Below are 10,964 nucleotides of genomic sequence, written 5' to 3'. Positions count from 1 at the left end.
ACGACACATCAAATTTAATAAATATAATGATTTTAAATAAGATCAATTTTTACAATCGTTTTATGGCTGTCTTCATTGTCTCCATGTGCCTCAACAAAAGTGGCTAATAAATCACTATCAGCCTCATAATAAATGAAAAGTTATGACATAAGGTAAAATCATTATTATTGGAGTGTTGTCATTTAAAGTGTTCTTGAACCATTTCCATCACTGATCAACATGGACAAAATTATAGCATAAATATTTAAAGAATTATTTTATAAATCTAATATAAAAAATGTGAAAGTTTGTAGTAGTTCTGTCTGCAACAGCATCATGCAAGAACCAACTGACTAATTACTTTCAAGTTTTCAGGATACATTCATTGTTATCCAAGGGAAGGTTTTAAGCCATAAATTTAGGCCCTAACCCTCTTAGGGATAACGTTGTTTATTTTCCTCTTGGATGATGACCTAATACTGTTTTTGATTTAGTTTTTTGACATAAAAATAATAAACTGTGCATTTTATAACATGTCCAATTTCCAGCTCAGACCTTTATCCCTTCCGGGATGCGGGGTAATCTTGGGTTTTGGAAAGGGGAACCAAAAGGGATATGTTCATCTACAGCATGAGCGTATAAGAGTATGTAGGAGGAGCGTATAGTATGTCAAAAAAGAGGGAAATGTTGGAGGAAAGAGAACTTTTCAGGCTTTAATTTTTATTTATCAGTATTATTCTCACAACCATGATAACGAATGCAGCGGGGTCCAGCCCTGACCGGCAGCAGCAAATTATAATTTCTGCTGCAGATAATATTTAATCACGGTCTCTATTAATGACATCTAATCATAACCATTTTTATTAATGAAAAAAAAATCGTTATGAAACAGGAGTGTACTTTTATTCACTTTCTTGCAGATTTTGTATAGTAGTGCTAAGTTTGCTTCGTTCTGTTTTAAAAAAAAGTTATGAATATATCATAAGATAGATATAGATCAGTTTCTATTTACGATTATTTTAATTATCGTTTGATATCCTTCATTGACTTTTTCTGTTACAATCAGGAAAAGGTTTATTGGGTCAGTAATTTTGGGCTACTGAATACTGTTTCAGGGATCGGTACTGTTTACTTATATTTCTATTTCTCTTAATAAATAGGACAAGTGCTTATAAGTCCTTTCTTATCCTATTTAGCTTTTTATTTATAACTTAACACTGGCTTCTTTGAGAATCTCATATTTTTATCATAGTACTGTAATTTTTCAATAGGTGGCAGCAAATACATTCCTTTGATGGTTTCTTTTGATGCGCAGTAGCATAGTACGCAGCGTTTCATTACGCTACTGCAGCCCCTAGACAGCTGATCGTTGAGGAATCGAAAGTCTCGCTTGCATTTTTGTCGTGTCTTTGTTGTTTACTACATCGTTCTTATATGAAAGTATTTAGAAATGTTTTGTTTTAATTTTAGTTTTATTGTATAGACTTTAATGTATTATTTGCATTGTTTCCAAAGTGTGCGATTTGCCGTAATAATTGTGAAAAAAAGAAAGGATTTTAAGTAAGGTCAGAGACGAAGATTGATTGTGTTGTGAACGTTTGGTGTAAAAGACGTCATTTCTAAATTATATTTTTTAACTTAAAATATTAAACAGATTTTTGTTCTCACAAGTTTCTGAATTTAGTGAAATTATTAAGGACAATTTTTAAAATGGCTCAGCAGCCTACTTGTAGTGCATTACGTGCATTGGCTTTAGAATATAAAAGTTTACAGGAGGAACCAGTTGAAGGATTTCGTGTTAAACTTGCCCATGAAGATAATTTATTTGAATGGGAAGTTGCCATATTCGGACCTCCTGAGACTTTGTATCAAGGGGGATATTTTAAGGTAATGTTTATACTGATATTTGTAAATTAATGTTGGCTAACAATACACACGTGTGACTAAAAAGTGCCCACGTTTCTCTATTCGTATTTGTTCATTAATACTCTTCTCATCTTAATGGTACTTTGTTTAGTATTTTGTGTATAGAATTTTGAATTATTATATGATTATTATTGTAAAATCGTAGACGAGTGTTAGCTAAATTACATTATTCAACGTCGTCATTGTTCTTGAATGCTTAGCTTGATTTACTGCCTACGCAGATAATATAATTAACTTGAGAAAATATCATAAAGCTGTACCCATTTATCTATAAGAAAATAATAAAACATGAAAAATTTCTTTATGAACAGTAACTTTTACTGTTTTTGATACAAACTTTTAATATTTATGAAATTGAGAAGAGAATTTTTGTGCTAGTAAAAGACTATTATTTGCATGTGGAGTTGCTTAGAGAATTTATTTGTAGATGTTTATAAAATCGGTTATATTTCATTTTAGTTTGTTAATTTGTATCTTATATTGAGAAATTTAACTTGATTTCAAACTCTTAACTTGCTTACGACTACAATATTAATTTTAAATAATTATATTGTTGTAGTAGAATTTTCATCTCTGTAGAGAATTATGTTTAAATCTCTACAGAATGAATTTGTAATTTATTTTCAGTGTTGAAGTTATTAACAGTTATTAAGTTGTTTTTTATTTGTAGAAAAAATTTAAATAATTACGATTTAATAATATTTTGTCAGTGGCTCCTTGCTCCTCTACAGCATTATTATTACAAAGTAATGTTATATCTTTTAAAACAAATTCCATTTTCGACACGTCTCATCCCCAAACCCCCTTGTTCCTTTCTACCTTTTCCTTTCCTCCCACTGGTAAAATGTTTGCTCAAAACCTATTTCCAGTCTGTTCAGACATTCTGCTGGACAGGTTGGGCTGATTTTTTTTCCTGTTTTGAATGGCTCAAGATGTCAAGCATTGACCGATCTTCAAATTGATTTTCCTGTGAATACTAACCTTGGAAAGTTTCTTAATTAAGTAATAAATGAGGAATTTTCATAGAAATCCCAAATTTGGGGTCCAATGATGCTTAATGACATATTTAGGTCATTCTAGCAGAATTTAAAAAAGCCATCTATCCAGGAGAATGCCCACAAAGACTGGAAATAGGTCTTCAGCCCATTTTTTTTTAATATACAAGGTTACTGTTTAATAATATTTTGTCATAATTATTTTTGTTGCTATTAATTGAATTTTGAAATAATGTGATTAATACTGAAAAATTTTTCAGTTAAATTGGAATATAAAGTTCTTATGAATACCTGCTTATGCTTACGCTTCAGCCGGCTGTTATTACATTTTTCTGATTCTTACAATTAGTTCCATTTGGTCTTTTAGCTGGAGTTTATCTTAGAAAGTAAGTTTAATTGTATTCAATGCAATTCCAATCTTGATTACAGTTATAAGAAGCTTATCCCAAAAGAAAAAAATAATAGATTGAAAGTTGTGTAGATTAACAAAAAAAAGATGTGAATGCTATGTTGGTACATGACAGGTGTGAATGTAAAGTTAGTATAATGTGATTTATTCATTAAATGATTTTAAGATACTATTAGTCGTTATTTTAAATTTAAAGAGAAATCTGGATTTTGAGGTTCATTCATCGGATTAAAATTTAATAACCTATCCTATATGACTGGTATTTTTTTCTTTACTTTATTGACAGTGAGGGTATTTCTTTATTTCATATGCCTTGAGGATATTTGGGTGTGATAAGATCTCTATTGTTATTTCAACGTAGCAGTTACATTATAGATGCTGAGGAGTTGTTGAATAGAGTTAATTTAAGTTATTTAATGAAATGACATTGGGCTGTCCATTGTATGTAAAGTTTAGAAAATGTGTTTGTCATTCAGTCATAAGATGTATCATACTTAAAAAATAAAATTTGTGTTATGAACAGGTATTTGTTTTTAAATACTGCTAAATTCAAATTTGCTTTTTCAAAAATAAAATTTTGTTGAATTAATTTCAAAAATATTTTTATAATTTCGCAACAATAAAATTTAGTCCTAGTTCTTTTAGTGAACTCAACATTCAGTTCATACCCCGTGACATAAGTCAGGGGGTACTACTTGTTGACTCTGGTCTGGTCTAGCATCGAGAGGCAGATAGACCTCCTAGTCTCACTCAGCTCCATCACAGAGTCCTGCGTGATATTTACTTTCACTACTACCATTGTTGAGATGCCGCTACACCCCACAGCTGCATGGGATCCTTGCCCTCGGCAGTGCAGTCGCCATCCTGCCGACAGTGATGTTTGCTCAATCAAAAACTGCTCTCATCACTACCACTCTGCCACAGAAAGTGGTGGATTGTTCATTATTGTTACGTGAAGTTTAATATATTAATAGGAGTGGTCATTGGCTCAGCCGAAGCTGCATTGACAATCTTATTTAAATGAGAAATAACATGATCATTGAAATCTTTGAGCAGTACTTAGGTATCTGGAACATGTCGTTCCAAGCAAAAAATTTTAATTATTTTTACCACTTTTAAAATAAATATCTGCTTAAAAAAAGTTTGCTGATGGAAGTAGAAAAAAGTGTCAGTTTTAAACTTAAAAGTTTACCTTTTTACCTGACATTAAAATAAAATTGTTTGCCTTTTATGTAGTATTACATTTGTAAAGATGAAAAAACTGTGAAGTTAAATATAAAGAAAATGCACTTAAAAGGGCACTTTAAATAGTAATCCCTCCTTGACATTTAATTTTTTTAAAACATCAAATATACTGTTATTACAGCCTTAACAAGTGTAAATATCTCTTTTTTTTTAGCAAGTATATTGATGTAATTATACTGATTTGGATGTGAATTAATAATTTTTACAAAATTTGTAACTTCTTCCATTTCACTTCTCAAAATCTACTTCCATTGTTAGAGAGGAATAGCTGTTTACCTTTATTAATTCTCAAATTACAGATCTGGGGTTTCTATGCATAATGTTGTTGAAATAACCATTCTGATGTTATTATTGATCAAGTGTATGAAGTTAATGTATGATTCTTAATACAGAGATCCTAATTACTTATACAAACCTTTTTTATTGTACCATATTATTATAGATTGAAATTTGAAGTAGATTTACCAGTATTACTTCATTTAAATAATTTGATGTTCTATACTTAGTTTATTAATGCATTTTTTGTGCTAAGTCAAAATGGATATTTTTTGTATATCCATTTTGAGTAAATTTAAGTACCAATGTAAATATAATAATAATAATAATAATAATATTATAATACAAAAGTATAATATAGTACAAAAGTAAATATAATAATATTTAACAAGATTGTTAAATAGTGATTATTTTTTGAAAGAAATTGTTAGTAATTATTGCAAACTTTTTCTGTTAAAGTGCCTTTAAAATAAAGAACTGTGCCATAGATTGTAGTGTGTCAAGTATCAGTAGAATGAAAAACCTAATTTTAACTGTAAAGAAAAACCGTACTTTGGATGAAACTATACTTTCATATTGATTATTGCCATATCAATTATCAACTTTTTTTTAAAGTGTGCATACACAAACAAACACACACACCCACACAAACATTATTTTATTGACATTTTCACTATTGTCATTATTTAAATTTTTTTCTTTAACGTATTTTATGTGTAGTTAGTTATCAACCTTGACTAAAAATGAATGTTTTTTTTTTTTAAAGAGTTTGTTCTGTGTATCATTGCTTATCTGTGGCTCATATCAGGTCGTCTTATAGTAGAATTTTATATTGGAATTTAATCTGATTGAAGCTGATGTATATCAGTATGTTAAGTCATTAAATCATTTAAGGTGTAACTTCAGAGTGTACAATGTTAAAGAGGCCCGATCACTTGGTAGTTTATACTAAATGCATATTTTTGTTAAAATGATATATTTGTGTGAGATGGGTAAAATAATGTGGAAGATGTTGGTACAAATGGAGCTGTGATGGGGAAGATTGTTTATTGTTTGCACCTTTGATTATTGGTAGTCTGTGTCAAGTATTAGCTTATAAACAAAATTGTGTAATCATCTATTAATTGTTAAAATGCGGTAAACTATTGAAGAATGTGTATTTGTGATGAAATTTATTTTGAGATGAAATCTCGTATTGTTTGTCTGCGAAAGTTGAGGAAGAAATCTGAAAAGGAAGCACCAGTGAAAAGTGTTATTTAAGAAGTTAATTAAAAATGTTTTTGAAACAGATCCGGTATTATACTAGAATGTACCTGACACAGGTCATTTTTAATGTCCTGTGTGATCTGGACATTAAAACTGACCTGAACAGTCAGTTTTAATGGCCATACAGGACATTAAAGTGGCAGTTACAATCTCTTATCATAAATATTGAAGATTAAGCCGGGAAAAGAACATTGTACTTAATTTTGTTCATATTGCAGAGAGGTAAATGCTGAAATGTTATCCATATTGAAGGCAGGTTTTTCATGAGCTAGCTAATGCTGATTATGCTGAAAGGGTTCACTATTGTCAGTGGTTCAAGAACTTTGTTGCCAACATTGGCATTTTAGTCAAAGTGTTTTTTACAGGTGAAGCATGGTTTCACCTTGATGGGTTTATTAATAGTCATGGGATTAATACCTGACCTGGGGTAATAAAAACCCTCACATTTCTTTTGAATCTCTCCCACACCCACAAAGAATAGGCATATGCTGTGTGGTTTCGACGATGAAAAAACTGTAAAGCTGCCTTCTACCAAGAAATTATCCAGCAGTTCATCGCCTTACTGCAGAGGATGAGTGTGACTGATTGTTGCAACATGACATTGCCACTTCCATACAGCTCGCTGTACTATGGAGATGCTAGAGTTTTTCCGTGTAAGAATCATTTCTTAAGGATTGTCGTCACTAAGATTTCCTGATCTGATTAGTTGAGACTTCTTTCTATGCGGTTATTTAAAAGAAATTGTTTATAGGAGCAATCCACACATCTGGCAGGAATTGAAGACAAAATATTACCAGTGCCATTCAGGAAAATGGGTACAATTAATAAGAATAGCCAAGAACATGGTCAAACACGTTGATAAATGTATAGAAGTTGTTTGACATCATTTCCAACACCTGTAAATTATTATGCAAGTATTTGCCAATAAACTGTACTTATGTATTAAACTAAGTAATCGAGCCTCTTTTAAGATGAACATCCTGTAGCCTAGAAGTGTGTTTTCTACATATTTAAGGTTTATATGATCATTTTTTTCTTTTACAATCTTTGGATTAGTTGAGCACATTGAACCCTCAAAATCTGTTATAATACTTTGCAGAAATTTTTTTGTTAGCTAAACTGCTTTATTTACTGCTTTATTTCATGTTGGTACTAATTTAATAACATATTGTATCTCTTGTTTTCATCATAATTTGCCTGCTACTAATATTATTGGCTACTAATATTCCTTTATTTATTTGTTGTGATGAGTATAAATATGCCTCTCTTACATTCAAATATTAATATATGGCAAATATTAAATCCACATCAGTTATATTTTATGACTCAAACAGATGAGTTAGAAAATCTTGTAGAGATGAAAATAAACAGAATGGATATAATTGGGAATACAGGAGTAATAGGATATGAAAAAATTTTTTTCTTTTATATAGTTTTGAAAAGATTCACAATTTTCTTTTTTTAATTGTAGAAAATTTCGACAAATTATGTTATCACGATTAAATCATGGTAATATGTATGATGACATTATAGTCAGCAGTAGAATTTTATTTCGGTTAATAAAAGTGTAACAGTTAGCCTATATGTTTATTGAGTAAAACAATATTGTAATAAAGATACAGTTCTACTTCGATTTGTTTAAATTGTTCCATATCTTAATTTTTTTGCAGTACTTCAGTCCTGATTCTACAGACTTGATTCCAGGAATCAAGTACATAGGTGCAGGGGAGCAAAAATGTTCAGACGCCTGAAATTTCCCCCAAACACAATTTTTTTAGACAGAAATTTCCCCAAAGCTAAGGCGAGGGAGTATTATGTTTTATCAATCAATTTATTGTATGTGATGAGTTATAAAAAAAGAGAAGTAATAAAAATACAAGGGTTGCAAACACTTAATTACTTCAAAAAATTATTTTTTGAACAAGAAATACATTAATAATCACAAGTCAACGAACACAATAGTCTAATATTGGCTGTATTGTGATGGGAATCACAGTACATAGGATTGTCAAGGGAAGGGAAGATGACCATTGAAGAGGGCACTGAAATAAAATAAATGATTACTTATTTATTAAGCTAATTATTAGAATATAAGTCAGCACCTGAGAGGTAAACACTCGTAAATCCAATGGAAATCTGATGGAGTTAACCATCATTTACCTCTCAGGTGCTGAAATATATCATGTTTTATTTCTAGAACTTTATCTTTGTGGAGACTGTTAATGACTTTTGATGTTTTGAATATTTGTATATGATTGATTGGTTGAGAAAAATCTCATAAAATGGTATTTTCCACCATTAAAGTTTCTGTTCAAATATCTCTTTAAAAGTGCGATGAATGATAGGACCATTCCATAAAATGAATTCTTGAAATAGTGTCAAGTTTTACATTTTGGTTGTGCAGAAGGTTGCTAATAACAGATCCAACAGATTCACATACAGCCTCACTACAGATTTTTAAGCAGTTTTCAAGGAGGAAAATTGTTTCTGATGTTTCATTATTAACTTCAATGTTGGCAAATAGTTCTTTGATTACGGTTTTCTTGCTCAATTAAAGAAGGTTTTTTTGGCCTCATTTGAAGAATCTAGTATTTTTTGAAAAAATTTAAGTTTGCAAGATTGCTCTTCATCATTTTTAGCTGTAGAAAAAGTACTTTAACATGAAAGTTGCACCTGTGATTTTTATTGATCCAATTTGTAAAATTGCTAAAGATTCAAGTGTATATGTATCTGTTTCTTCTGCTATTCTTAGGAACTTGTTACTAAAACGTCTCATATTTTCTACAATAGGAGGTTCACTAATTTTTATTTCAAGTCGATTTGACAGTGCTGCATAGACGTTTTATAGTTTTTTCTAGAACTTATGAAGGTTTTTTCATTTGAATAAAATTTCTTCTCCATCTTGAAACTGTTTTTGAGTTTTTGAACGGCTTTATCTCCATAGATCTTCATCAAGTGGTAAACATACTTGATAAGCTTTCAAGCTCCTTAAAAAGAGATGGAAAATTCTCCTCATTTAATTTTACACTTTTCATTTCAATTTCCATTTTCTTCAGTGTGTTTTTCATTGAAGTGTAATAATCAAAAACTGTCCAGATATGTTGACTGTTCACATATGTTTACATTTTGTGTGGTGCAACTAAAGTTTGTCATTAATTATAAAATATAAATAGTCCTTAAGTATTTGGTAAATGAATTCAGGTTTGGAGAATTTTATTAGCTCTACCGAATACTTTTTAGATTCAGTGTGCTTGCCTTTTTGGATGCACTTAGTTTGCTTTTTGCAAAGCAGTGTAAAATAATTTGAAATCTTTTTGAAACGTTCTGTAAACTCTCAATTCACTCTGAACAAAATGGGTTTGTTGGAATGATTTAGGGTTTAAAAAACTCACTTGAAGTTCATCTGTTAATGTAATTAATTCCTCATAGCCAGTTCCCTGGTTGTAATTTTTCATTACATTTCCTACTGTTTGAGCTTGACTGTTAAAACAAGAAAAAGTGTTGTCTTTGCAAACATCATTTAAAACACATTCTAATCTATGTGATAAGTCCCACATATGGAGGAAAAGGTCATGGTCGACCGCATCACAAAGCACGGCCAGTTTGTTTATTTACACCTAGATCAAAATATTGTCCATCTAAAGCCATACCATTTAACTGTTCCTTTATTTTAATATTAAAATTTTCAATAGCACATTCAAGTTTCTGAACAAGAAACTTGTTGCTGTTGATACTAAAGGTAAATGGTTTTTTTACAGTATTTTTAGTACCCTAAAAATCCAAAATATTTGCTTTCATGGTAAAAAATAAGTTTTTTCTGAATTCTTTGTAAAATTCCTTGGAGTGATTAAGCTCACCAATATCAGCATCATTTAATACATTTTAACTTATAATCTTTCAAAATATTTCCCACCTATATCTTTTTCTTTAATGGAACTATAAGCTGCTCTAGCGACCCTCAGACCCACCTTTTCATGTTCTTTTTGGAAAATTGCATTTCTTTTCTCAGTTGCTTCTGAAAAGTCGATACACCATTTATGAACAGGTGATCAATTAAAGGGGTTTTGAAATTTCTAAACCATACACTCTGGACCAGTTGAATTAACTGGTGTTCACTTGATAGAGAGAAAATACCAAAATTGCCAGATTTAAGAACTACTAACTCCTTGGGAATGGTTTTATAATGCTCTACATATTGGGAGCAATGCACTGTGCTCATATGTTCTATTAAGCACGGCATTAGCTGAAAATTAACTGGAAGCAATTTTCGGTACTTACGTATTAACGCCACCGCAGCTACAGCTTTATTTAAAAACAAAGTAGTCAATCGGATTTCGGTGGAAAATGGGCCGAAACAGATTCAAAACAGAATATAAATGGTTATTTTATATTTATTATTTAAATAATCAAATTGCAATAATTACTGAATTTATTAAATAAATACTCAAAAAATTACGGTGTTAATTAGTCAAGGTTAGCAAGCGAAGGTTAAGTTTGGTTAAATTATATTTATGTATGTTAAACTCTATATCGGCCCATTTTCCACTGAAATCCGAATGATTACTTTGTTTTTAAATAAAGCTGTAGCTGCGGTGGCGTTAATACGTAAGTACCCATTTTTTTTTATCCTAATTAATTTGAGTTTTGCTTCAAGTTCTTCATTTATCTCAACTGGAATGGTGGTCTGGACAAGGGAACTAGATGTAATCAATAGTTGTAATCTGATTACAATATTTTATTCTCACTATACTATATATTGTGTATATCACTTAATACTATTAAAAGTCACTTAACTACTTCACTATTAAAAGAAAAAAATACACTTGCAGCCGGCCAACTAATAAAAACAAATAAACACTATTACCTAC

At 30.4% G+C, this 10,964-nt stretch overlaps 1 protein-coding gene across 2 annotated transcripts in view; it reads left to right on the top strand.

The window, feature by feature from the left end:
• Positions 1-1,321: 1,321 nt before the first annotated feature.
• Positions 1,322-10,964, top strand: part of LOC142322003 (ubiquitin-conjugating enzyme E2 R2) — a 97,114-nt gene continuing 87,471 nt past the window's right edge. For both annotated transcript variants that reach the window (XR_012755758.1, XM_075360578.1), the window contains exon 1: positions 1,322-1,866. Coding sequence is in view for 1 of the 2 variants with exons in the window: in XM_075360578.1 (XP_075216693.1) it covers positions 1,690-1,866 (177 nt within the window). In the remaining variant the exon portion in view is untranslated. The remainder of the gene's footprint in view (positions 1,867-10,964) is intronic.

Source organism: Lycorma delicatula, chromosome 3 (genome assembly GCF_047948215.1).
Source record: "Lycorma delicatula isolate Av1 chromosome 3, ASM4794821v1, whole genome shotgun sequence".
In the NCBI taxonomy this organism is placed as follows: domain Eukaryota; kingdom Metazoa; phylum Arthropoda; class Insecta; order Hemiptera; family Fulgoridae; genus Lycorma; species Lycorma delicatula.
This window is presented reverse-complemented; position numbering and strand designations above follow the sequence as displayed.